General features: G+C 55.5%; 2 protein-coding genes, 1 long non-coding RNA gene and 1 pseudogene across 7 annotated transcripts in view; 2 read left to right on the forward strand and 2 right to left on the reverse strand.

Moving 5' to 3' along the window:
* Positions 1–156: 156 nt before the first annotated feature.
* On the reverse strand, positions 157–4,573 carry LOC117099597. Its single transcript, XR_004443914.1, has 3 exons — positions 4,494–4,573; positions 2,002–2,113; positions 157–475 (listed from the first exon to the last, which is right to left on the reverse strand). It is a non-coding gene; the product is annotated as an uncharacterized LOC117099597 (long non-coding RNA).
* A 4,392-nt stretch (positions 4,574–8,965) lies between these two features.
* Positions 8,966–25,082, forward strand: ARID5A (AT-rich interaction domain 5A). 4 transcript variants are annotated; one of them, XM_033238873.1, is made up of 7 exons: positions 8,966–9,072; positions 19,873–19,988; positions 21,763–21,901; positions 22,188–22,240; positions 22,614–22,711; positions 22,998–23,157; positions 23,546–25,082. In XM_033238873.1, the coding sequence occupies exons 1-7, from the start codon at positions 9,069–9,071 to the stop codon at positions 24,758–24,760; spliced, it is 1,785 nt and encodes a 594-aa protein (XP_033094764.1). In that variant the 5' UTR covers positions 8,966–9,068; the 3' UTR covers positions 24,761–25,082. The 4 variants fall into 4 exon arrangements, with proteins under 4 accessions (XP_033094764.1, XP_033094765.1, XP_033094766.1 ...); XM_033238875.1 differs by lacking the exon at positions 21,763–21,901 and having other exon boundaries at positions 8,971–9,072; positions 23,546–25,081; XM_033238874.1 differs by lacking the exons at positions 21,763–21,901; positions 22,188–22,240 and having other exon boundaries at positions 23,546–25,081.
* LOC117099596 lies at positions 9,079–12,997 on the forward strand (annotated as a pseudogene). The gene has a single exon (XR_004443913.1). The product of XR_004443913.1 is annotated as an uncharacterized LOC117099596 (transcript).
* The window catches only part of KANSL3 (KAT8 regulatory NSL complex subunit 3), a 72,129-nt gene continuing 63,278 nt past the window's right edge, over positions 16,681–25,531 (reverse strand). Inside the window, exon 23 of the mRNA XM_033238867.1 lies at positions 16,681–17,130. The gene's annotated coding sequence lies outside the window, so the exon portion shown is untranslated. The remainder of the gene's footprint in view (positions 17,131–25,531) is intronic.

The raw sequence follows: 25,531 nt of genomic DNA on the forward strand, positions 1-25,531 counted from the left end.
TGCCGCCCCCTGTGCCCCCCGCCGCCGCAGCCCCGGAGCCGGTGCCCAGAGGGGCCAGGCAGCCTGCAGGGGTCGCTCAGGGCTGGGGCAGGGGCTTGGTCGAACACGCTAGTGCTTAGGGCACCAAAATGGAAAAAGAAGAATGCTTGGAAAGAATTTGATGTTTCCCAAGGAGCATCGAAAATCGCCGTTACGGGAAAAGTCAAAGTCTTGAGGGACTTCCTTACACTAATGTAACTGTCCTGGGCTGTTTTTATTTCTAATTATGCTGGGGGGATGGGCATCATGATCTTTTTCAAGGCTTAATGCCCCCTCCACGGTCCCTGGGGGACCTCGGGCCTTGGTGCCTCTCCAGGACATCCTGGTGCCTCCGAGGTGCCATTTCAACTCCCTGGGGTCCCGGGCTGCCCAGCTGTTATTTTGCAGAATTTCTCTCCCACAGTGTCACCAGTAGTTCTGCTTATGGCTCCTACCACTGAGTCACAAGGGGAGGAGGGGATTTCTGAGCTGTTTCAACACTTACCCAGAATATTAGAGGTTTCATGCAGCCCTTGTTTATTTGAAAAAAAGTAAAGAAAGCCCCAAAGCCAACAAAATATGACACACACGTACAGAAGGAGGGAAGGCAGGGGGTTGGGGGCCTTGCAGAACCAAAAGGTCTATCTGCTGAGCTGGGGCTGGAGCTGGAAGTCAGGTTTCCTGTCCCCACTCCCCCAGCCTGGGCCCACCCCGTGCCTTCTGTTTCACCCAGGGCTGTGGAAACCAGCTAATGTTTATGGAGTACTTCCTCCCGCCAGTGGGCACAGTTCTAAGCCCTTTATAAGAAATAGCTCATCCAATGCCCGTAATTGCACCCGGAGGCGTGAGGGCTGTTATTGTGCCTGCCAGCAGGTTTCATAGATAGGAGACAGCACGGAGAGCTCAACTGCACTGGGGTACTTGGTTTTCCTGTGGAGAAAAATTTGCCCTTCGCTTTGGCACAGAATCTGTGCCAAGGCAGATTCTCCTCAGCCAAGGCAGGCCTGAGTCCAGCTACAGGATGCCCAGAACCTCCCTCCAGCTAAGACAAGCTGGCCAGGGGCTTGGGGCCCCTGAGCTCCTTGGGGAGCTAAGGGGGTGCTGTCCTGGAGTCCAAGACCTGGGCTGTGCTCACTACCCCTGGCCAGGATTCAGTAGCAACAGTAATACCCAGGAAAGGGGCTGTGGCCTGAGCAGTCAGCCTGCAGCCATAGGGAGGGTGTGACTCCAGCGAGACTCCAGCGAGAGGGGTGCACGTGAGGTCAAGGCTCCAGCATCTAGAATGTGCTGCCCTTGACAATGAGGAAGCGCTAATCCCTCGAGAAGGAAGGGCAGATGATGCCTGGTGATGGAGGAGGGTGGGACGGGGCGGAGGTGGGTGCCTGGCCTCTTCCTTCTCCCTACCCTCCATGCCCTTCATTCTCCTGTTGATCTTCGTTTAGCGCCTACTGTGCACCTGCCCTCAGTGGCCTCTCACTTCCTCCCCTTCCTTCCCAATTCCTTTACCAACTCTGAGACCTTTTGAAGCGACTGTGAGACCTTAGCTAAGTCCCTTCCCACTTAGACCCTCAGTTTCCTCTTCTGGAGGAGCAGCGGCCGGGGCTCTGCGGCCCTGTCAGCAGCGTGGTGTGGGCAGATAGTAAAGACCACTCCTAGCTGGAGACGAGAGGCTTAGGGGCTGCTGGCCAGTCACACAGTGGCATGGAGCTGACCACAGGAGCACGATGTGGCACATGCCACAGAGCAGAGGTGTGTGCTGAGACCCCTGAGTATCTGCCTCAGGTGGGCCCTTGAAGGAGGAGCAGAAGTTCACTAGGTAGATATGGTGGGAACTGGCAAGCTCGGGAAGGCTCCTCCAGGCCCAGAGGGTACAGCTCATGCACACACGCAGCTCCAGGAACAGCATGGGGCACTGGGGCAAAGCCCTCCCAGTGTGGCTATATTGCCATATTTGCCAGAGAGGGAGGATGCCAAACTAGCCACCTCCATGTCCAGAGCTGTCTTTACCCAGGCCCAAGGCCCAGGGAAGCCCCCGCTTCACGCAGCCCTCTGCCTTCAGCCATGGCCACTACCCCTCAGGCAGGTCTGGAAGAGCCTGCTGAGGCCAAGGCAGAGAGAGAGAAGGCAGTTTTAACAGAGCAAAGTCCGTCAGGCTGGCCCCATGGCTGAAGACACCATGGCACAGGTGGGCAGCTGGGGTGAGGGAGGGGGGCTGAACAACCCTGTGTCCTTTTCCAGGAGTCCAAGGCAGGACACGGTACCCCAGATGTGGGGAAGAAAGCCTCAGGGGCTTCTTGCTGGCTCTCTGGTGAGTTAGTGTATAGATATGTTTGTGCAATCCTATGTGTGAGCTGTGGGCTCCTGGCATGCAAGACCCATGCATAGATGGTTTGCACACTTGCACCTGGGCCTGCAGCAGCAGAAAGGATGCACAGCAGATGCGGGGAGAATGAGAGCTCTTGGGGTGTAGACAGGACCATTTAGATCTGGGTTCAGCTTGGATTCTCCCTGCCAGGTACTGTTTCCAACAAAGGTAGTTGGGATGTCAGGCAGGAAGGGCAGTCCTGCCTATGGCAGGTGCCGGGTGGATGACACCATGATGATGAAAGCAGGGACCTGGGCTTCAGGTCGGGGCTGCAGTGTGGGGGAGCCGCAGGGAGAGTATGAAACCTCGGAGGGATCTGAGTTCTTGGAGCCAGCGGACCCCCGACCATTGCAAGGCTGAAAGTTTTAGTTTTCATATTCGCAAAGTCCCATGAGTTCATCTGGGGAGGAGGAATTAGAGCAGTATCTCCCCGAAAAGCCTGGGCTTCCAGTATTGAAGGGGTTAGTGGGGCCCACTCAGATTGGAGATGAGTCACTGACTTCCCCCACAATTCCTCCCTTCAGGCTCGCATCCTGGCCAGAGCCTAGGACCCCACCAGGAACCCGGGGAGCGGGGCGGGGGCGGGCACTTTGCAGCTGCTACCCAAAGACCTAGAAAACCTGATCGGGAGTGGGGTCTCAGCGCCCAGCCCCAGGTCATCAGGGCAGGGCCTGAAGAGCACAGAATCCACCCTGCAGAAGTTCTGATGCCACTGGTGAAGGAGGCTGTTCTCGCAGCCGCTACAATAGAATGATCAGTTGTTGAAGGCTTATGTTATTTCTCACCCTCACAGTAATCTTGCAAGCTAGGTATTGCTAACGCCATTTCACATGGGAAAACTGAGGGTTGGAGACAGTGAATAACCCATCCCAGGTCATACCACCTGCAAGGGAGGGTACCCGGATTGCACAGCAGTCCACCTGGCTCCAGAGCCAGGGAGGTTTCTGTTCTCTGGACTGTTGAGAAGCTCCCAGGGAGGCATGGACCTCTCCTAGCCTGTTGCTGCAGGAGTCAGCGTGTGGGGGGAGCCTGCCTCGAGTGTTTAGGGCCTGCCACCATAAACCTGAGTGATTCTACACTGCCTAGGAACGGCTGGGAGGCCATTAGGAAGTCTCTGGGCCTCTTTAGGGCTACAGAGGGTGAGATGACATCTGTGTCCTGCTCACAGCTGAAACCCAATTCACGTTGTGGGTCCTGGCTCAGAGGGCAGGTGTTATAACGAGACTGAGGGCAGCTTTTTTTTTTTTTTTTTTTTAAGCTGGGGTCTGGCTCTGTCGCCCAGGCTAGAGTGCCCTGGTGCAATCAAAGCTCACTGCAGCCTTGAACTCCTGGCTCAAGAGATCCCCTCCCACCTCAGCTCCTGAGTCACTGGGACCACAGGCCCACGCGGCTGCCTCCCACAAGGGTCAGCTTCGTGATCAGCAGCTCTCCCCAGGTCATCACAATCCTGCCCCCAGGATGCAGAAAGTGGCGCTGGCAGTTACCACTGTCCCGTAAGTCTGGCGGATTCCCAGCCCCGCGTTCTCCAAATACAGGGCAACTAAAGGGAAAAAGGGGAAATAGAAATTAAGGCATCACCCCTCACGACTTGGCAGTTAGTCTAGCGGAAAATCGGCACCTCTCCAGAGGTTTGGGGACCCCTCTTTCCCCTCCCTGTGTCCCCAGGCCGATCCCCAGCCCTTTACTCCAACGGTAGACCTGAAGTTGTCGAGATATCAACTCGACATCTTAGGAGGGAGGGGAGAAACACTGAAAGAAAAAAACAAAACAAAACACCGGCTGCCCCCAGGAGGGACAACGATTTTCTGAAGAGCAGGCGGTCCCGAACTTCCCCCAGCACCCTGAACAACGAGATAAACTGAGGTGTGGCGGGCCGCTCCCTCTACCCCCGCTAGCTGGATGTCAGCGCCCACCGCAAGCCCAGGGCTCAGCTGGCAGGGCCCCGCATGCAGCCCCCACCCCAGGCAGGGCTGAGTGGCAGAGCGTACCAGCCACGCCCCCTTCCTGGCCGTGCTCCTGCCCGGGCCCCTGGAGCCTGCCTCTCCCCCTCTGATGTAAGCTGATATTTTAATTCTCTTACAAGGAATGGTGTTTAGAGAAATGACTTAACCGGATTACTCATCGTCTCTAATGACTTGGCCGGACTCCGGCACTATTCCTAGACGTGACGCTTGAGGCTTTGATTCTTTCTCTCTTTCCTTTTGCTCTTTTTTTTTTTTTTTTTTTAAATACCAAGAAATTACAGCCCTGCCTACACAGAGACCCAGCCCCTACACGCCCCCCTTGCACGGCATCCTGGGAGATGGAGTTCTCTCCTGGCCCCAGTCACGCCCCCATCGCCTAGGGACCCCCATCCCCAACCCAACTCCTCGCCCCTCTCCTGCCTCATCTTGGTGGGAGATGGGCAGGGTCTGGCTGGGCAGAGGTCATTTAACCGCTACATGTCTTACTTTACTCTTCTGTCACATGGAAGGGTCACCTGACATACAACAGAGAGTGGGTCAGTTGAGACCTTATTTTAAGTAAAAGTGTCACACAGACCCAATGGTTTTAAGAGATTCCTTGTCCAGTGCATTTTGTGCTGAGCTCCAGTCAAGACTCCCACAGAGCTTTAGTTACCCTGACCCTGGGACTTACCAGTGCCTGGCCCTCACCCAGCCCAAACTTACTCCTTCCTATCTGTGGAGGAGTCTGCGGGCTTGTCCAGCACTTACTCTCTAGTTCTCAGTTGTAATAAGGGGATAGATATAGATAGAGCGCCCACTTCAGAGGGCTAGAGCGACATTGAATACTCCATGCAAGATGGTGCAGTGTGTGTTAGAGTCAGCCCTGGTCCAAGGCATTTTCACCCCTTTCAGCACAAGACCTTGGCTGAGTAGCTGGAGCAGGGACTGATTCTTAGCAGCCTGTGAAGTTGGCAAGAGCCACGAAGGATATGGACTTCGTTCTGGCCGTGGCTACATCCCATGTCTAGCTCAGTGCTGGCACGTAGTAGGACCACACAACACATATTGGATGAGTGGATGACTGAAAAAGTGGAGAGTTATCCTGCTTTCCAGAGGAGGAGGCTGACGCGCTGAGAGGTTAAGTGACTTGTCCAAGGCCACAGAGCTGGGCTGTGTCTTGAGTGGGGATGAAAACCCCAGTTTTCTCTCCTTGCCCTCCGTTCCCCTCCCCCAGGGGAATTCAGCTTCCACCATTCAGGCTCAGGAAGTTCAGAACCATGGTTTTCTACCCTGCTGGGACTCAGTTGGGAGATGCGGGATGGAGAGGTGAACTCAGCCCAGCCCTGGTCCAACACAGAAAGTCTTTCCAGAGTGGCCGGAGGTTGGAGGGAACCTAGAGCCAGGTGCAGATGCAGTTTCCAGTGTGGACAAAGCTCGGGAAGCTGGTTTACACGCGCCCTGGGGTACAGTGGCCAAAGCTCTTTCAGGCAGGAAGTTGGCCCTTGGTGATCTGGGACTCACAACCACCTCCCCACTCCCTCACCCCCAGCAGTTCCCCAAAGGCCAAAAGCTATTCTTGTCTTTTTCTAAAAGAGGCATTTGAAACCATGAGCCAATTTTTTCCATTCCTGAGCTTGGGTATCGTCTATTTCGGGCATTTGTTGTTTTCCATGAGTTGCAAATGCTGCTGTGAAGCTGGCCTTTCCTGGACAGCTAGCACGGGGAACGAGGAGTTAGGCAAGCAGGGTGGGGCTGCGTTAAAAATACTTCCCTGCTTCGTTTCTCCTTTGAAAACAAAGCCCTAGGGGCCTTTGGCAACTGCTGAGCCTGGGAACTGAGCTTCCCAGGATAGAAGACTGGCTATGCATTCTGTTTCCTGAGGGCACTGGATGGGTTTGCGGGTCCCAGATGACACAAAAGCACTGATTTTACTGTGTGACTTTGGGCGGTTCGCTTAACCTCTCTGGGCCTGGTGGCCTCCTTTCTAAAATGAGACCAGGTGGAGAGATGATCTTGAATGGTCCCTACAGCTCTGAGAGCTCCAGGATGAGAACCACCCCCGGGGCCAGACTTTCTTCCTAGAAATGGGCTAACAAGAGGTGCTAGGACATGGAAGTGGGAGTTAAAAAGCAGCTTTTAGCTCAGTCTCTGGGAACACTTTGTGAGCTCCTTAGCCCTGAAACTGTTCTAAGGGGGTCTATAATGTTCTCAGTAGGATTCATGTAATTCCAAAAAGATTAAACGCTATCAAGAGGAGATTAAATACACCGTACTGGGCACACAGCCCAGCAGTTCCCAAAGAAGCAGATCTGTCTTCTAACAAGGAAAGTCTGTAAGATCTAGTGGTAATCAAAAAAGCAAGTTTCAGAATGCAGCAATGAGAATTGTATTGTTTCCTTAAACATACACACAAAACAAAGCCATATATTTTTCTATACCTGGATACATACATATTTTTGAAAATACATAGGGAAAGTTCTGGAAGACTTCACCCAATCAGATGGGTCCTTAACTCTGGGGCAGGGAGGGAACTGGATTTGGGGTAGCATCAGAAAGGGCCGATCTACTTGCATGTTTTTACAGGAAGAATGTGTTTATTTATTAAGTGATAGTTTGTTTTTCTTATTCTTGAGACACACAAAGAGACAGCAGGACACTGAGGGGCTAGGTGGCCCCTCTGTAGGCACAGAGGCGTCCTGGCCTGGGACCCTGTGGTTGAAGAGTGGAGGACGGTGGCTTTGGGCCGGAGTGGAGGTGTGTGAGATGGAGGCTTGAGCAATGGAAGTGTTTACGCTTTTAGCCAGACGAATGAAGATGTCTGTTTTCCGCAGGATTTACGGGCCATTGTAAATTACTTTCTATTGCAAACAGTTGCCTCAGGAAGCAATTAAATTTAGATCCTATCGTTCCCAGGCTGGCACAGGCAGGTGTTGACTTGCTGAGGCTTTGCACACCAGCCCTTGTCTGTCAGAATGTGCCCAGCTGCCCGGATGGCAGAATAACCCTAACTCTTGGGATGAGCTGCTGTCTTATAAGATAATGAGTTTCTTGTCAGTAGGGGTATCCAACCCACAAGTGAGGGGTTGGCCTAGATTATGACCCTGGAGGCTGCATCCAGAGCTCCATTCCCAACCTTGGGCATAGTGCCTGCCAATCAATGCTTCCAGGATGGACAAAGGTGCTTCCTGATGGCATCCCATCATAGTGTCTTCCACCACAGCCTTAGCTCTTCTGGAGGGGAAAGTGGCTTGTGAACTTGGAAGTGGGATGCATTGTTATAACGATAATTACGATTGTTCTGGGTGTCTATTACCAACTCTACAGGTGCTGGCTCTTACAAGCCAACCCATTACTAGGTAGACAGGGAATTTATCCTGCAGAGCCCACAGTGTCGTCTGCTCTAGACTGAGCCTGCAGACATCTTCCATTCCAGGGCCAAAGAGTAAGGGCCAGCGTTTCAGGTTCACCAAACTGCAGCCCTGGTCCATTCTTTTAGTGTGAGGAGGGGCACCAGTATGACAAGTGGTCAGTAATGGGTGCCTAGTGGGTGGGGGGGATGCCTGGGTATGAGGGCTCCTCTTCCTGGGTCTAGCTCTGGCTCCAACACCTACCATCTGTGTTACTTAAGCCAATCTTTCAGACCTGAGTTTTACCCTACAAAATGAGGACAATGATGGTGTGAAGTGCATACAGCTATTATGAGTATTAAAATTCATCAACAAAGATTTCTGTGTAGCTTCTATGTGCTAGGAACAGTGCTCCCGTCCTAGGTAACCACCGGCTGAGACTGAAACCCTGAGCCTCCGTTTCTTCCTCTTTGGCCTGCACAGATCCAAGTTGCTGCTATGGCTGGCTGGGCACCTCTTCCTGCCTCCATTCACCCTAGGCCTCATTCCCACCTCCTACAGCCTGAACTCATGCCCCCTCTTAGGACTACTCAGCTTGTAGCTGCCACACTCTGTCTGCATTATGTATGTGGACACTGACTATTACTGGCAGGCCTGGCCACAGAACCTAGGCCAAGGATTTACTAGTTCGGTCCTTGTCTAGCTCACACTAACCACCTCTCCGTTTTTTTTTTTCTTTTTCTTGAGGCAGGGTCTCCGTCTGTTGCCCAGGATAGAGTGCAGTGGTGTGATTGCAACACACTACAGCTTCGACCTTCTGGGCTCAAGTGATCCTCCCGCCTCCGCCTTCCAAAGCACAGGGATTCCAGGTGTGAGTCGCCGCTCCCGTCCTCACCTGGCCTTCTTTGTTGGACTGGGTGGGGAATGGGAAGCGCACAGGGCCACTTTCAAATCAAAGTCAGAAGCACTTTGCTCGCTCCACAGAGCCCTCAGTGCTCTGCTGAAAGCAAGGAGGATTTTTCCAAGGCTCTAGTTTTGCCTCCAGGGAAACTGAGGCACAAGACATCAATGATTCTTGGGGGTCCTGCCTCCGCTCCTCTAGGTGAGTAGCCTTTTTCATGGGCCCCACTCTGAAAGCCGAGAGGCGAGGGGCACGCACTACAATTCCCAGAGGTCCCCGGGCGCGCCCCCCTCCCGCCCCCCGCCTCCCCCGCACGACGGAGCGGGACCCACCAATGGGAGCCCAGACTGGGGCGAGCAGGGGCGGGGCGGGGCGGGGCTGCGGAGAGGCGGCCGGCGGGCGGCGCCGCGAGCCAGTACCTCAGAGAGCGCGGGCCAGGACAGCCGCGCGCTGAGGGTCTCGGGACGAGCGCCGCGGGACCTCGCCGGGCCATGGGTAAGCGGCTTCACGGCGCGGCCCGGGCCGGGGCTCGGCGGCCCTGCAGGAAGGGCCTGGGTGCCGGCGCCGGGTCCCCTACAGCCCTCGTGGCGGTCGGTGCGCTGTGCGGGGCGGAGAGGGGTCCGCGGTGGGCTTCGGGGCGCGGGCCGAAGGGAGCGAGCCCGGCCCGCGGCTTCAGCGCTCCCCGGCCGGCGCTGAACGGGTGAGGCTGGGCGTCCGCGCGCGTTTCGAGAAAAGGAAAGACAAAAAGTTCTGGCGGCCAGGGGCTTCCCGGGCGTTTATCTCGAAACTCTTTTCGCCGTCTCTTGGCTGAAATGTGCCGAGCCCGGTGCGGCCCTGTCGTCCCACTTCCTGCTGCGGTTTCCCCCGCGAGGGGGGTTCGGCTCATGTGTTGTGACAGCTGCCGGCGGCCGCCCCCCGCCCCTGACATCCCGCGGGTTTCCGAACCGCGGCGCCGCCGGGCGCAGACTCCGGGTCCGGGGCGCGCGGCCCTTTCTCCGCGGCGCCGTTTCCTGCAGGGGCTGCGCGGCTGCGAAGAACTTGCTCAATGCGCTGTGAAGGCGCCAAGGTTCCTCTTTCGGCCGCGGGCTGCGCCGATGGTCCCGGGCGCCCGGCTTCGCGCCCCTGCCCCTTGCTTCTCTTCCCTTCTCTCTTTTCCTCTCCCGTCTCTCCGCCCACCCGCCGCAGCCCCGCAGGAGAGGGGTCGCTTCCCTGGTTGCTGTCCTGTCCCTTGTGTGTCCCCTTCTTTTCCCTCGGTCTGCAGAAGAGACGGGGCGGCGAGTGGGGAGTGCCGGGGGAAGAGGGCAAGAGCGCGGGCAGCGATGCCCGGCTTCGCGCTCGGCCGGAGCTGCGGGGCCACCCGGGCCTGCGCTCAGTCCCTCCGCGGTGTCTAGGGGTCGCCCGGGCTGGGGTCGCGTCATCCTCCGCCCAGCGCCGGCGTGGTGGGGCTTGCGCGATGCAGGATCCCCGAGGGCACAGGGAGTCCCGAGGCGCTGCGGGTCCAGTGTCCCTTTGTTTGCGGAGTCTTGGGTCAGTAAGAAGGGCTCCGCGGGCCCCAGGGAAGGACAACAGGTGCCTCTTGCGCCACCCGGGCCCCACTGGTGGGAGCCCAGACGCACGGCGGCGTCTCTGCTGACAGGCAACGCTAGAGCACAGGAGGGGTGGGAGAGGGGGCTCGAGGACTTCACCCCACGGCAGAGCTCAGAGCCCAGTCCAGGCCGTAGGGACCCGCCTGGGCCCTAGAACTTGGTGTGGCAGAGGTAGAAAGGGCCTCCGACAATCTGCCTTTACAGTTGGGAGACGTCACCTGGCACTTCTGAGCCTCTGTCCCGTAGGTGGAATGGGAACACCATCTGAGGGGCTCTCACTGTCACCACCAAATGTGGTCCGAACTCAGTGGGGAGGGACGGCCCCATCCTGGAATTGGGGCTTTTAGGACATCCCAGAGCCTGGTAAGAGCGACAGGGAGAGTGGGGCTTGGAAGTTGGCAGCCTCACATTGAGTGTCCCCCGCACCTCCTTCCCCTTCTGTACCCTCTGGTGGCTCCTGTGGCCTCAGCTGCTCCCAGACCCTGTCTCTCTCGCCCTCCCCCAAGTTGAGGTACTGAGGCCTGGTTGTGGCATGAGCTGCACCTGTGCCCTGGTAGGGAGTGGAGGTCCCAGGCCCATCGTGTTTCTCCTCATTGCTGGCTCCAGCTCAGCCCCTGGCAGGCCCCCCGTCCCCAGACTCCTGGAGCAAGCTCCGCGGAGACTCGGCCTGGCCGCCGCTCCCGGGCTGCCAAGTGGACCGGCCGTTTCGCCGCTTCAAAGGCTGTCTTTGTTTCGCTCCAGCTCAAGCTCAGAGAAACTTAAGCCAACAACCTCAGCCGAGGGGGCGGGGCGGCGTCTGCTGGTTGTTATTGAGGCTGCTGTTACCATTATTGTGGTAATTGACGCACTGTTCCCAGTCGGTGACTTTTCATGAAAGGAAGTGTCACTTCCTTCCCATCACACCCAGGGTGAATGGGGCGGGCAGCAGAAAGATGGGGAGGGAGGGAGAGAAGGAAAGGGGTGTGCGCCTCCAGCAGACCCTTAACCTTGAGAGCTGTGTGGCCATGTGCTAGTCACTGCCCCTCTCTGGGCAACAGGGGTCTGTAAGTCCTGCACCCAGGAGGCTGATGTTTCCGGAGCAGCTGCTGGGCAGCGAGGTGCCTTGGGGAGGGAGCAGGACAAGCAGGCCTCCAGTCTTCTCACTGAGCCTGGCTGTGGTTTGTGGGGGAAGCCTCCTTTCTCTTCTCGCTTTCTTCCGCTGAGAACATTGGGCACATTGAGTCTAGCACGCCCATCTTGTGGATGGGAAAGGGAGATACAGAAGCAGTGACCAACTTGGTAAGAGGTGCAGCCATGCGGTGCTAGAGCCCCTTGCCCCATCTGTCCTCTTGGCCTACTCTCATCTCCTTCCAGCTTGATGTCTGGCAGGGTAGGGGCCCCGCTGACTTCCCCACATCCACCCACTGCCCGGCCCCATAGCTACCTTCTAGTCCTAGCTAAGCCCCGTGAGACATCTTAAGTTTGTCTTCAGTGACTCTCGACCACCGCCCCACTGCCTTCACCTTCCTGCCTTTGCATACCCCAACTTCACCAGGTTGGCTGGGCCCTGGCCAGAGCTGGCCCCCACTCTGTCAGGTAACAGGGAGCAGTTTTTTAAAAGGAATCTCAGTAGGTATCAACAGGTCTTTCCTCCTTCCTCAAGATTATGGAGATAACACCCCTTATTCAAAGACGGTGGGTCCTCCGGGCCCTCCCCCACCCAGGCCAGGAAGTTGATTCACAGGGTGTGGGGGCCATGCCCCCCCCCACGCCCCCGCTGCCCAGCTCTCTGACCAGCCCCCTCCCATCCCTGAGCCTGGATGCCTTAGCAGTCAACACAGACCTGCTCTTGCTAGCAGAGTGACCGGAGCGATATGCTGGGAAACTGCACATCTACTTGGGGAAAGGGGATGAGCTTGCACCCTCTGAGCACAGATAAGGAACTTGAGGTCTCCCTGCTCCCATTACAAAGAAAAAAATCTAGCTGTCAGGGATCAGCGTCTCTCAGGAGTCAGACTACCCTGGTTCTGAATCCCAGCTCTGCCATGGATAAGCTGTGTGGCCCCAGGCAAGTTAGTGAACCTCTCTGAGCCTCAGGCATTCTATCTGTTATATCTGGATGGCTGGGAAGATTCAACAAAGCAGTGTTGCATGAGATGCCCAGCCCACGCCAGCCAGGGCACTGATTTCAGTCAGTGGAGCATATAACTTGAGAACAAGTAGACCTATGGAAGCATCCTCTACTGGAGGGAGTGACAGATTAACCTCTTCAGTGCTGGAGTGTTAGGATCTGGGAGTTGAGCTTGACTCAGACAGGAGCCATGGAGTTGGAAAGAAATCAGGAAGAGCCTCAGGCAATCCTCCTGCCCAGCACCGGTGCTGCACCCTCTCTCTGCCTAGTGAGGGACGGGATCACTATGAGCCCAGGCTCGTCTTCTGGTGCAGCCACCTAGCCTGCCTTGGCCCTCTTCCCAGCAGTGAAATGAGGAAATTGCAGGGGGGCTTGTGGAGTGACCTACCGTTGTCAGGGTTTTTCTAACACCATTTTCTAGCTGCACAAAACGCAAGGAACAAACTAGGAATAAACCTCCCCAAGAAAGCACAGGGGCTTTTTAAGAAGGGACTTCTGAGGACTGCAGAGGGAAACCTGAATTATGGAGACACATGGTCCTGAAAAGAAAGATGCAGTACTGTAAAGGTATTATTTTTCCTTAAAGTAGTTTCTAAATTTAAATGCAGTCAAAGCCCCAGTAGTGGGAGTTTTTTGTTTGTTTGTTTGTTTGTTTGTTTGTTTTGGAGACAGAGTCTCTGTCGCCCAGGCTGGAGTGCAGTGGCCTGATCTCAGCTCACTGCAACCTCCACCTCCTGGGTTCAAGTGATTTTCCTGCCTCAGCCTCCCAAGTAGCTGGGATTATTGGTGTGTGCCACCATGCCCAGCTAATTTTTGTATTTTTAGTAGAGACGAGGTTTCACCATGTTGGCCACGATGGTCTCGATTTCTTAACCTCGTGATCTGCCCGCCTCGGCCTCCCAAATGCGTTTTTTTTAATTGTTTTATTTTGTTTTGTTTTAAGAGAATGTAACAGAATTATCCCAAAGTTCAGATGGAATATTTTAAAAAGACAAGTAATACTGGGCAACTTGCCCTCTGGATAGTAAGTTGTTTTATAAAGCTACAAAAAATGAAAACAGTGTGCACAGGTCCTGGCATTCCACCGTGGATGAAACAGAATAGAAAGTCCAGAAATAGTCCCACATGTGTTCCTTATAAGCATTGACATTGTGGGGAAAGTAGCATTTTACGCCATTGGGGGAGGAGGCCACTCACTGGGACCCCCTAACCAATGGGGAGAAAATATGGCTAGGATCCCTATTTCATCCTGTATACAGGAATAGATTCCAGATGTGTTACAAGTGAGTAATGAGACAGTCATCACCATCATCATCATTATTGCTTGCTGGATGGAGAAAGGTGAAGTCTGGATGACGTTCTTTTTTTTTTTTTTTTTTTTTTTTTTTTTTTTTTTGAGACGGAGTCTCGCTCTGTCACCCAGGCTGGAGTGCAGTGGCCGGATCTCAGCTCACTGCAAGCTCCGCCTCCCGGGTTTACGCCATTCTCTCGCCTCAGCCTCCCGAGTAGCTGGACTACAGGCGCCCGCCATCTCGCCCGGCTAATTTTTTTGTATATTTTAGTAGAGACGGGTTTCACCGTGTTAGCCAGGATGGTCTCGATCTCCTGACCTCGTGATCCGCCCGTCTCGGCCTCCCAAAGTGCTGGGATTACAGGCTTGAGCCACCGCGCCCGGCCAAAGGTGGATGACGTTCTTATGGAGAGCACTTTTCTTCTTTGCATTTGATCCCCCACTGCTGCTACAAATAAAACATGCAAGGCATTATGCCAGGAAGGCATCTGCACACAAGGCTGGGAACAAGGCAGCAGTGCGGTGGCTAGCAGCAGCAGCAGCTCTCGGGCAAGTGGGTTTCTCCTGCCTCTGTGGGCTGAGTGGGGCTGGGAGATGGGGCCTCCAGCTCCATAAGCCTTTTCCCTCCTCCGAAGAGCCAGGAGAGGGCCCACCCCACTGCGCAGGTCCTGCCTGCCTGGCTGCCAGCTCTCTACCTCCCAGCGCAGGACCTGTGTGGCCCAACATCTATGGAGGTGGGTTTCAAGCTTATTTTTTTATAGCAGAACCCTTTTTACAAATGTAACCCTGATCTGTGAATGATCAGGGAAAGGGAGAGATTAGGGCAGCGAGGGACAAGACAGAGGGCACCCTGAAGACCAAGGGGGAGAGGACGCTCCCTTCTCGTTCATCTAATGCTGCGAAAATGAGGTTCCAAAGGCCTGCAACCCAGAGGGCCCTGGCAGGACAGAGCACCCATCCTGAGAAGGGCGACCGAGTTCATTTGGGGACTCGGCTGGACACAGAGATAGAATGTTTCCCTTTGTGGCTTAAGGCGACAGCTCCAATCCCTTTCCCATCTGGGGTTAAACAGCTCAAACTGGTGACCTCCTTTCCAGGTAACACCAGCGCCCGACTCCAGGAGATTTTCCCCCAGTGTGGTCCAGGCAGAGCTCGCAAACTCTGAACCACACAGAAGGGACTAGGGCCCGTCTCGCCCCCTGGCTCGCAGCCTGGCTGCCCACTGGGATGCCCTGGGGAGCTTTAACCCTGCTGCCCCACCTTGGACCTTAAATCAGACTCTGAGGGTGGGGCCGGAGCACCAGCGTCTTTCAAAATGCTCCTCCAGGTGATTCTGATGGGCCCTGTCTAACCGCCGTATTTTTCTGAAGCCCAAGGGGCAGCGACTTGCCAGGGTCACATAGCAGGTCAGTGACTGAGAAGCCCCAGTCATACCAAGGAAGACATGGAGAGGGTCCGTGGATGCCGAGGCTCTGGGGCTGCAGGAATGAGGGGAGGGATGTGGGAGCCGAGGGTAGCAGGCAGCGGGAGAAGACCCGGTGGAGGAGGTGCTCCCGGACCTGGAAGGTTTTGGGAATTCACAGATAGCTAGCAAAGCTTCTATCTGAGCAAGGATCTTCCTCTCCCGTTTCACAGCAGGGAAGACTGAGGCACAGAGTCACAGAGGACTTGGTTGGAAAGGCATCAGTCTGGTGGGTCACTTGTTAGTACCCATGATTTCTGGAGACTGGTGTGTCAGAAGCTAGCTCAAGAGGGTGGCCCTGATCTCTTTCTCTTTGACAAGCCTTAGGATTGGTTTCTCTCCAGGCTTACTTGGACTCTTCATGAAGGCTTTGCAAATGTTGGTAACCACAGCAGCCACTGGACCAGAATCAGACCTTGATTTGAATCCGGGTCCGCCAGGGAGTCAATTGACTTACCCATAACCATTCTGGCTTCAGATTCCCCCTCTTTCAAATGGAATTCCTCCAGGACTGAGGGAGAGAATGTGCAGGCACACCTTGCTCTATCATGCTTTGCTTTATTGTACTTCACAGATACTGCATCTTTTACTCATTGAAGGTTTGTGGCAACCCGGCATCGGCAAGTCTATCGATGCCATTTTTAACAGCATGCACTCGCTTTGTGTCTCGGTGTCACAGTTTGGTGATTCTTACAACACTTCAAACTTTTTCATTATTGTATCTGTTACAGTGATCTGTGATCAGTGATCTTTGATGTTACTATTGTCATTGTTTTGGGGTACCATGAACCCCACCCACAAAGACAGTGAACTAAATCGATAAATGTTGGGTGTGCTCGTCCTCCACCTGCTCCATCAACCAGCATTCCCCATCTCTCTTCCTCTCTTTCTCTTCGGTGGCCTCCCTGTTGCCTAAGGCACAACAATATTGAAAGTGGGCCAATTAATCCTACAGTGGTCTGTAAGTGTTCAAGTGAAAGGAAGAGTTACAGGTCTTTATCTTTAAATGAAAAACTAGAAATAATTAAGCTGAGTGAGGAGGGCAGGTTGAAAGCCCAGCCAGGCTGAAAGCTAGGCCTCTTGCACTGGTTTGCCAAGTTGTGAATGCCAAGGAAAAGCTATTGAAGGAAATCGGAAGTACTATTCCAGTGAACACACATGGTAAGAAAGTGAAAAAGCCTTATTGTTGATAATGGAGAAAGTTTGAGAGCTCGGGATAGAAGATCCGACAAGCCATAACACTCCCTTAAGCCAAAGCCTAATCCAGACCAAGGTTCTGAATCTCCAATTCTGTGAAGGCTGAGAGAGGTGAGGAAGCTGCAGAAGAAAAGTTGGAAGCTAGCAGAGGTTGCTTCATGAGGTTTAAGGAAAGATGCCATCTCCATCACATAAAAATGCAGGTGGCCACACTACCACAGATTTTCCATGTAGATGAAACAGTTTTGTATCAGAAAAAGATGTCATCTAGGACTTTCATAGCTAAGAAGTCAATGCGTGGCTTCAAAAGACAGGCTGACTTGTTAGGGCTAATGCAGCTGGTGGCTTTAAGTTGAAGCCAATGCTCAGTTATCATTCCAAAAAAACCTAGAACCTTGAAGAATTATGTACTCACTCTGTTCTACAAATGAAATAACAAAGCCTGGATGACAGCACATCTGTTTATAACGTGGTTTACTGAGTATTTTAGGCCAACTGTTGAGACCTACTGCTCAGAATAAACATTCCTTTCAAAATATGACTACTCATTGACAAGGCAACCGGTCACCCAAGAGGGCTGATGAAAATGTACCGGGAGCTGCATGTTTTCATGCCTGCTAGCACAACATTTATTCTAGAGCCAAGGATCAAGGAGTCATTTCAAGTTTCCAGTCTTGTTATTGAAGAAATCAATTTTGTAAGGCTATAGCTGCCATAGACAGTGATTCCTCTGATGGATCCGGGCAAAATACATTGAAAACCTCCAGAGAGCATTTAAGGAACATTTGTGATTTGTGGGAGGAGGTCAAAATATCCAAGCATTTGGAAGAAGTTGATTCCAGCCTTCATGGATGACTTTGAGGGCTTCAGGACTTCAGTGGAGAAGTCACTGCAGATGCGGTAGAACCTGCAAGAGAACTAGAGTTAGAAACAGAGCTTGAGAATGAGACTGAATTGCGGCAATCTCATGATCAAACTTGAGTGGATGAGGAGTTGTTTTGTATGGGTGGGCAAAGAAAGTGACTTTTTTTGTTTCTCTCTCTCTCTCTTCTCTCTCTCTCTCTCTCTCTCTCTCTCTCTTCTCTTCCCTTCTTCTTCTTCTTCCTCTCTCTCTCTCTCTCTCTCCCCCTCTCCCCCTCTCCCCCTCTCCCTCTCTCTCCTCTCTCCTCTCTCCTCTCTCTCCTCTCTCTCTCTCTCCCCCACTTCCTTCCTTCCTTCCTTTCTTTCTCTTTCTTTCTTTTCTTCTTTTTCTTTCTTTCTTTTTTTGATACAGAATCTCGCTCTGTCGCCCAGGCTGGAGTACAGTGGTGTGATCTTGGTTCACTACAATCTCTGCCTCCCGGGTTCAAGTGATTCTTCTGCTTCAGCCTCCTGAGTAGCTCGAACTACAGGCGCCCGCCACGCCTGGGTAATTTTTGTATTTTTAGTAGAGACAGGGTTTCGCCATGCTGGCCAGGCTGGTCTCAAACTCCTGACCTCAGGTGATCCACCTACCTCGGCCCCCCAAAGTGCTGGGATGACAGGCATGAGCCACTGTGCCCATCCTAAAATGGCTTCTTGAGGTAGAATCTACTCCTGGCGGAGATGCTGTGAACATTGTCAAAATGACAACAAGGGATTTAGAATGTTACAGAAACTTAGTTGATAAAGCAGCAACAGGGTGTGAGAGGATGGACATCAGTTTTGAAAGAAGTTTTGCTGTGGATAAAATGCTGTCAAAAACAGCATCACATGCATGTCATGGAAAAATCTTTCACGAAAGGAAGAGTTGCAGGCACAGTGGCTCATGCTTGTAATCCCAGCACTTTGGGAGGCCGAGGTGGACAGATCATGAGGTCAGGAGTTCGAGACCAGCCTGGCCAATATGGTGAAACCCCGTCTCTACTAAAAATACAAAAATTAGCCGGGCGTGGTGGCAGGCGCCTGTAGTTCCAGCTACTCAGGAGGCTGAGGCAGAAGAATCACTTGAACCCGGGAGGCAGAGATTGCAGTGAATCAAGATCACACCACTGTACTCCAGCCTGGGCGACAGAGCGAGATTCTGTCTCAAAAAAAAAAAAAAAAAAAAAGGAAGAGTTAATGGATGTGGCAAACTTCATTGTTGTCTTCTTTTAAGAAATTGCCACAGTCACCCTAGCCCGAGAAACCACCACCCTGAGATCACTCAGCAGCCATCAACATGGAGGCAAGACGTAAGAACACCTACCAAAGCAGGACGACTTTGGGCCACCCTCTTGGGCTAGCTTCTGACACACCAGTCTCCAGAAATCGTGGGTACTAACGAGTGACCCACCAGACTGATGCCTTTCCAGCCAAGTCCTCTGTGACTTTGTGCCTCAGTCTTCCCTGCTGTGAAATGGGAGAGGAAGATCCTAGAGTTCTTTGCTAGCCAAGGATTCTACCCCATGCCTCTGAGTACCAGCGGCCCCTGGCTTATGCTGGTTTGGGTTTCTTGTTCCCGAGGAGATTCTTTTTCTGTCTGGGATGGAAGGGAAATCTCATAGGTTCCTAACAATAAGGATGTCCTGGGAGGGAGTGAACCAATTCATACTTGATTAACAAAAGGACAAAGGACAGAAAGAAAGGTTGTCAGAAGACGTGGGTTCCTGGTCTGGTGTCTGCTGCCAGCCTGCGGTGTGGCCCGAGGCAGTTTCCAATGGTTGTGGTTTTTGCAGTGGCAGAGGTGTTGCGTTTTTGCAGCCATCGGCACATGGTGGTTCTCAGTAAAATAGAGCCCACAGCTTTTCCTGCCTGCAATGCAGGGTTGCTGTAAGCCTTGCTCATTCCAGCTTGGCACCCACTGTGTGGGGTATGGGCAGCCTCACCAAGCTACCAGGGAGCCCCAGGAGCCACAGGCAGTTCAGCCAGGATGGCTGTGAGTAGCCAAGGGCGACAGAGGAGCTGCCCATGGCCAGGGGCCAGAGGAGGCCACCCAGGGGAAGGCACTTGTCAGCAGAGACCTGAGGGGTCACCAGGACCCTTGCAGGTGAGGGGAGCATGTAGCCTAATTAGGGCAGTTAGAACTCTGCAGATGCTCAGGAAGGTCAGATGTTCCCGAATACTCCCAGGGGAACTACTACCCAGGGACCCCTGGGTTGCTTTGGGACCACAGCCATGGGATCCTTTAGCTCTCCAGTGAGACTGAGCTGCTTCTCAACTCTGTGTCTCAGCATGCAGCCGGTTTTTGGAGACAGGATTTTCCCAAGCGCCATAGCCCAACCCCGGCCTCCTGTGACTTGACCTCAAGGTAGTTTTGCGTTTCCTTCAAAGATGTGGGGAGATAGCTGGAGCAGAGGAAAGAAAAGGGCAGGTGTGGAGCGGATGCAGTGGGCTGTAGGGGAGTGGGAAGGAGGGTGTGTGTGTGTGTGTGTGTAGCCTGTGTGCAGCCAGGGACACACTCCTTCCTCTGGCCTTTTTTTTTTTTTTTATGATAGAGACGGGGTCTCACTATGTTGGCCAGACAGGTCTCGAACTCCTGACATCAGGTGATCGCCTGCCTGGGCCTCCCAAAGTGCTGGGAATCACAGGAGTGAGCCCCGGTGCCCTCTGACGACTCTGATTGGGGATGGGGAGACTGCTCCTGTTCCTCCTGCTTGCATCTCAGGTGCTCTCTCCCCACCCCTTCCTCCTTCCCTCTCTCTCCTTGCAGCAGCCCCTGTCAAAGGGAACAGGAAGCAGTCCGCAGAGGGTGACGCCCTAGATCCACCTGCATCCCCCAAACCTGTTGGCGAGCAGAACGGGAGCCAGAACGCCATCCCACTGGAGGTGAGTTGAGTCCCTCTGCTGACTCCCTGGGCGCTCTTCCCTGCCACCCTCACCTGTGTTCAGCCTCCAGGTGAACCTGGACACTCCCCAAGCTCTCAGGAGGCAGATATGTTCCTACCCTGGCCCTGTCCAGCAGCCAGGGGACTTACTTGTCTTCTGTGCCAGAGAGTTTCAATCTTGGTTTTTGTAGCAGACCCCTTTTTTCAAGTGAAGATGGCCCACCACCCTGATCCATAACACAGACAAAAGCTCCAGCCCGTGATGCAAAACCACATTCACATCCATTCATCCAAATGCATAACATGGGACCAACAGGGCTGTTGCGATGAGCAGAGTCTGAAGGGGGCGCTGCAGGCAGCTTTTTCGGAGCACAGTTGGCCCCAGCTTTCATTCATTTTGGCCGTTTGCTTTGGTGGCACAGTCTGGAAAAGTATCCTGATTCATGCAGAAAAGTGTTTGCAAATGGCAGTCGTCTTTAGCAGCTTGCCGGGAATTCAGAGTAGAGGCCTGGAGGAGCAGATTGACTTGAGCAGCTGTGAGAGAGCCTTCCTTCTGAGGTCTGCACAGACCAGCCCCAGGGCCCCGGCATGTTACAATTTCATGGGTGATAAATGAGTTCATATGTTGTTTCTTCTCAGAGGTCTTTAATACCTTAAAAACACTGAACTATTACAGAAGCTATTTACAACTAACAAAAAAAGTAAAAACACTGAAATAAACTTGAATCAATTTTTTTTTTTTTTTTTAGGCAGAGTCTCACTGTTACCCAGCTGGAAGGCAGTGGCACAATCTTGGCTCACTGCAGCCTCCACCTCCTGGGTTCAAACGATTCTTCTGCCTCAGCCTCCCAAGTAGCTGGGATTACAGGCATGCACTACCAGGCCTGGCTAATTTTTGCATTTTTAGTAGAGATGGGATTTCCCCATGTTGGTTAGGCTGGTCTCAAACTCCTGACCTCAGGTGATCTGCCCACCTCGGCCTCCCAAAGTGCTAGGATTACAGGCGTGAGCCACCATGCCCAGCTGGATCAAATATTTTGGGAACACATGGCTGTCTGCACTGTCCTAGTCTAGATGGTTTATGTCCTGGAAGCTGTCTGTTCTCTGAGTAGGGTGTAGGCCCTGGGCTCTCTGCCCTGAGCTACTTGCTGGATGAATGGCATCAGTGGAGATTGCCCCTCTGGGACCCACAACCAAAAGTCCTGTGCCCCTGACAGCTGTGTGCAGTTGAAGCCCAGGGCTTCACCTCCCTGTGCTCAGCACAGCAGGCTGGGGACACAGAGGCTCGGGGAATGTGGACCTGACAGAGCAACCTCGCGGCCCCGGAAAGCACCAAGCACCTTTGTTCCTTCAGCTTTTCCCTCGGCATTGGGGGTGGGGGAGAGGGCGGCGGGGAGTCCCGGGACACTGAGCCTGCCCTCCAGGAGCTCCTAGTCTGGCAGAGGAGCTGACAGAAATATCAAGAACAAGACAGAGAAGTGACCCTGGCCTGGAGAAGGCCAGGGACTGCTCTTGTGGCCACCTCTGGAGTCAGCTGCTCTGGGGTGCCCAGCCTCTGGGGAGGTCCTGAACTCTAGCCCCTGCCCTGGGGCACTGAGAGCTGACACCTGCACCTGCCGAACCCAGGAACAGTCACTCCCTCCCAGAACAGTGGCTAGGTGCAATCTGGGAAACGGGTTGGGGGCAGGTTCCTCCTGCAGCCAGTGGTTTCTGCACATCCCCAGCAGCCAGCCACCAACTGGGGCCCATCCCAATGCCTCCTGTTCTCTCCCCAGGACTCCCCTGAGGCAGGCGGGGAGCGGGAGGAGGAGCAGGAGCGGGAGGAGGAGCAGGCCTTCCTGGTCAGCCTCTACAAGTTCATGAAGGAGCGACACACGCCCATCGAGAGGGTGCCCCATCTCGGCTTCAAGCAGAGTGCGTCCCTGGGGTGCAGGCAGGGAGGGGGGCCCAGCAGGGAACCCCGCCTGGGCAGGGCATTGGGCAGGCACTCCCACTCTGGGTGACCCAGGTTGCAGATAGAAAGGAGGCCTCCCTCCAGGCTGCCACTGGGCCAGCGGTGCACAGGCCACAGCCTGCCCATCTGTTGCAGTGGCCCCGGCTGGGTGTGTGCTGGCCTGTGCCCGCGTGTCAGGGCACTAGGAAGGGGTGGCTGCCCCACCTCCCACAGAGGCTGACGGCCAGCCTGCCCCTCTCTCCCCAGTTAACCTGTGGAAGATCTACAAGGCAGTGGAGAAGCTGGGGGCCTATGAGCTGGTAAGGAAGGCACCCCCAGTCCTTGCCAAACTGCATCTCCCTGGGGTGGGCCTGCAGCGCTGTCCTTGCCTCTGGACAGAGGAAGAGCCAGCATCCCCAGTCCTGCCCCTTCCTCCCCGCCTCCCCCGCTGGTTCTCTGCTGCTCAAAGCAGCTTTTCAGCCTTCCCCATCTGTTCTGGCCGCCCCGTGTTGGAAAAACTGCTTGGGCCAGCAGTCCGTGGCCCTGGGAGGGGGAGTCTGCCGGCCGCGGTGGGAGCCGCAGAGCAGCTGCCAAACCGCAGTCCTTCGAGTCCCGGCGAGGGCGGCCAGAGCCGCAAGGACCCCGCCGCCAGGGGGTGCTCGCCGGCCGCGCCCTCACGAGGTGCCCTTGCAGGTGACCGGGCGCCGCCTCTGGAAGAACGTGTACGACGAGCTGGGGGGCAGCCCGGGCAGCACCAGCGCGGCCACGTGCACGCGCCGCCACTACGAGAGGTAGGTGGGGCGGCCTGGGTGCTGGACGCCGCCTGCCCTGCGGGGCCTCGCCGACCTCGCCGGGAGGGCTGGGTGGACTCTGCCCGGAGCGGGCGGGGTGTGCGCCGTCCTCAGCGCTGCGGGGACCCAGGCTGGCTGGGCGCAGCCAATGAGCTGAAGCTTCGGGGCGAGGAGGAGAGGGTCTTCCTCGGCGCCGGCGGGGAAAGGGGGGGCTCAGAGGAGGCCACAGAGGCCCGTGGAGGGGATGGGCGCTGGCCTCCTGGGGACATGCCTGGTTCCTCCCCAGGCTGGTCCTGCCATATGTGCGGCACCTGAAGGGGGAGGATGACAAGCCGCTGCCCACCTCCAAGCCCAGGAAACAGTACAAGATGGCCAAGGAGAACAGGGGGGATGATGGGGCCACCGAGCGGCCGAAGAAGGCCAAGGAGGAGCGGCGCATGGACCAGGTAGGACTGTGGCTGGCTGGGGCCACCCTGTCCCCTGCCTCTTGTAGCCCCCCCACCCCACAACTCCGTGGCCACGGAGCTGTCTGCTCAGAACACACAGAACATGCACCCAGGGCGGGACTTGGAAGGTTCCAGGTTCTCCACAGTGCACAAGTTCTGTACTTGTGCAAGTAGACTCTGAACTCCAGCCTGCACCCCCCCCACCAGGCCCTGTGTCCCGACTTGAGGCTGTGTCCGCTCAGAGGACAGGGCTCCTTTGGAAAATTCTGCACAAATGACTGCAAGGGCTAGCGGGGGACCTGGGCAGGCCTGAAAGTGCCGCCTCCTGCTCCTTGGGTCAGGATGCATGGCTCAGGCAGCCCTGGGGCATGGCTTTCTCTCATTCCAGATGATGCCAGAAAAGACCAAAGCGGATGTTGCTGACCCAGCACCGCTTCTTAGCCAGGAGCCCCCCAGGAACAGTACAGAACAGCAGGGCCCGGCCTCTGGGTCTTCTGTGTCCTCTGTGGGTGCCAGCGGCTGCCCTGAGGCCTACAAGCGGCTCCTATCCAGCTTCTACTGCAAGGGGACACACGGCATCATGTCACCACTGGCCAAAAAGAAGCTCCTGGCCCAGGTGAGCAAGGTGGAGGCCTTGCAGTGCCAGGAAGAGGGCTGTCGCCATGGGGCAGAGCCCCAGGCGTCCCCAGCTGTTCACCTCCCAGGGAGTCCCCAGAGCCCCAAAGGGCTGACTGAGAATTCCAGGCACCGGCTGACCCCTCAGGAGGGATTGCAGTCCCCGGGTGGCAGCCTCAGGGAGGAGGCGCAGGCGGGCCCCTGCCCGGCAGCCCCCATCTTCACGGGCTGCTTCCACACCCACCCCACCGAGGTGCTGAAGCCTGTCAGCCAGCACCCCAGGGACTTCTTCTCCAGACTTAAAGATGGGGCGCTGTTGGGGCCTCCTGGCAAAGAGGGGCTGTCCGTGAAAGAGCCCCAGCTGGTGTGGGGTGGGGACGCCAACCGCCCTTCCGCATTCCACAGAGGCGGCTCCAGAAAGGGTATTCTCTACCCCAAGCCCAAAGCCTGCTGGGTGTCCCCCATGGCCAAGGTCCCAGCTGAGAGCCCCACGCTCCCACCCACCTTCCCCGGTAGCACAGGCCTGTGCAGCAAGCGCAGCCTGGAGGAAGAGGGTGCTGCCCACAGTGGGAAGAGACTGCGGGCCGTGTCTCCCTTTCTTAAGGAGGCAGATGCCAAGAAATGTGGGGCCAAACCTGCGGGGTCCGGCCTGGTCTCCTGCCTTCTGGGCCCAGCCCTGGGGCCTGTGCCCCCAGAGGCCTACAGGGGCACCATGCTGCACTGCCCGCTGAACATCACTGGCACCCCGGGCCCCTTGAAGGGCCAGGCTGCACTCCCCTTCAGCCCCCTGGTCATCCCAGCCTTCCCGGCCCACTTCCTGGCCACTGCAGGCCCCTCACCCATGGCCGCTGGCCTGATGCACTTCCCCCCCACGTCCTTTGACAGCGCTCTCCGCCACAGACTTTGCCCGGCCTCATCTGCCTGGCACGCACCACCAGTCACAACCTATGCAGCGCCCCACTTCTTCCACCTCAACACCAAGCTGTAGGCCAGCCCATGGTGTTGCGTACACTGTGGAGTCGACTGGGGCCAACAGCGGGCAGGTGCTGCTGCTAGGGGGCTCTGGACTAGTGCCTGTTACCCAGGACACCCAGGCCGTGCCCCTGGCTGGGCAGCCTGGCACAAGTGAAGAAGGAGGCAGTGGGAAAACTGGGTTTATCTCAAGGCAGCAGCCTGAGCCCAGGAGCAGAGGACCCAGTTGTTACAAGGCCCTGGGAGAAGGTGGGCAGCTCCCACTGCCCCAGAGCAGAGCTCAAAGCACCCAGGTTGCCCACGGAAAATCCAATAAAAAGAAACCAATGTGAATCCACATAGCCCTGAGGTGTGCATGGTATGGGCCTTTGTAACGGCAGGCAAGGTGAGGGTGAGCTTGGCGGGGGAGCTGCCATTAGGGGGCCAAGGAGGTGGACCTGAACGCCACCACCCCTCAAGAGCGGGCCTAAAGCAAACCCCAGCCTCTGCCCATGTTTAGGCAGCCTCTGACATCCATCCTTGCCCTCAGTCTGGCTTCCTAGTTGAGCCTCAGGGAACACATGTTGCCCTCCTCATTGTGGAGAAGGGGATTGGAGGCCCTGGGAGGGTTGGTGACTTGCCCAGGTTCCCCTGGCAGGAGGGGCAGAGGCAGGCTGCACAGGCTGTGTGACTCCTGGGCTCTGAGCAGGACCCCAGGCTGTTACCAGTGCCCCCCGGGGTTTGGGGGTGGGCCAGGACGCCTGAGTTGGTCTGCCTTGGTGGTGGATGTAGATTTTCTGGGGCCTGT

The sequence above is a fragment of the Trachypithecus francoisi genome, unplaced genomic scaffold (assembly GCF_009764315.1).
Source record: "Trachypithecus francoisi isolate TF-2019V2 unplaced genomic scaffold, Tfra_2.0 Lachesis_group17, whole genome shotgun sequence".
NCBI classification, from domain to species: Eukaryota; Metazoa; Chordata; class Mammalia; order Primates; family Cercopithecidae; genus Trachypithecus; species Trachypithecus francoisi.

What these genes read in the sequence shown, in the direction of transcription:
- ARID5A (XM_033238873.1), top strand. An exon ending in AGAACGCCATCCCACTGGAG is followed by an intron (nt 19,989 to 21,762) that starts GTGAGTTGAGTC and finishes TTCTCTCCCCAG; the next exon opens with GACTCCCCTGAGGCAGGCGG. An exon ending in AGGAGCGGCGCATGGACCAG is followed by an intron (nt 23,158 to 23,545) that starts GTAGGACTGTGG and finishes CTCTCATTCCAG; the next exon opens with ATGATGCCAGAAAAGACCAA.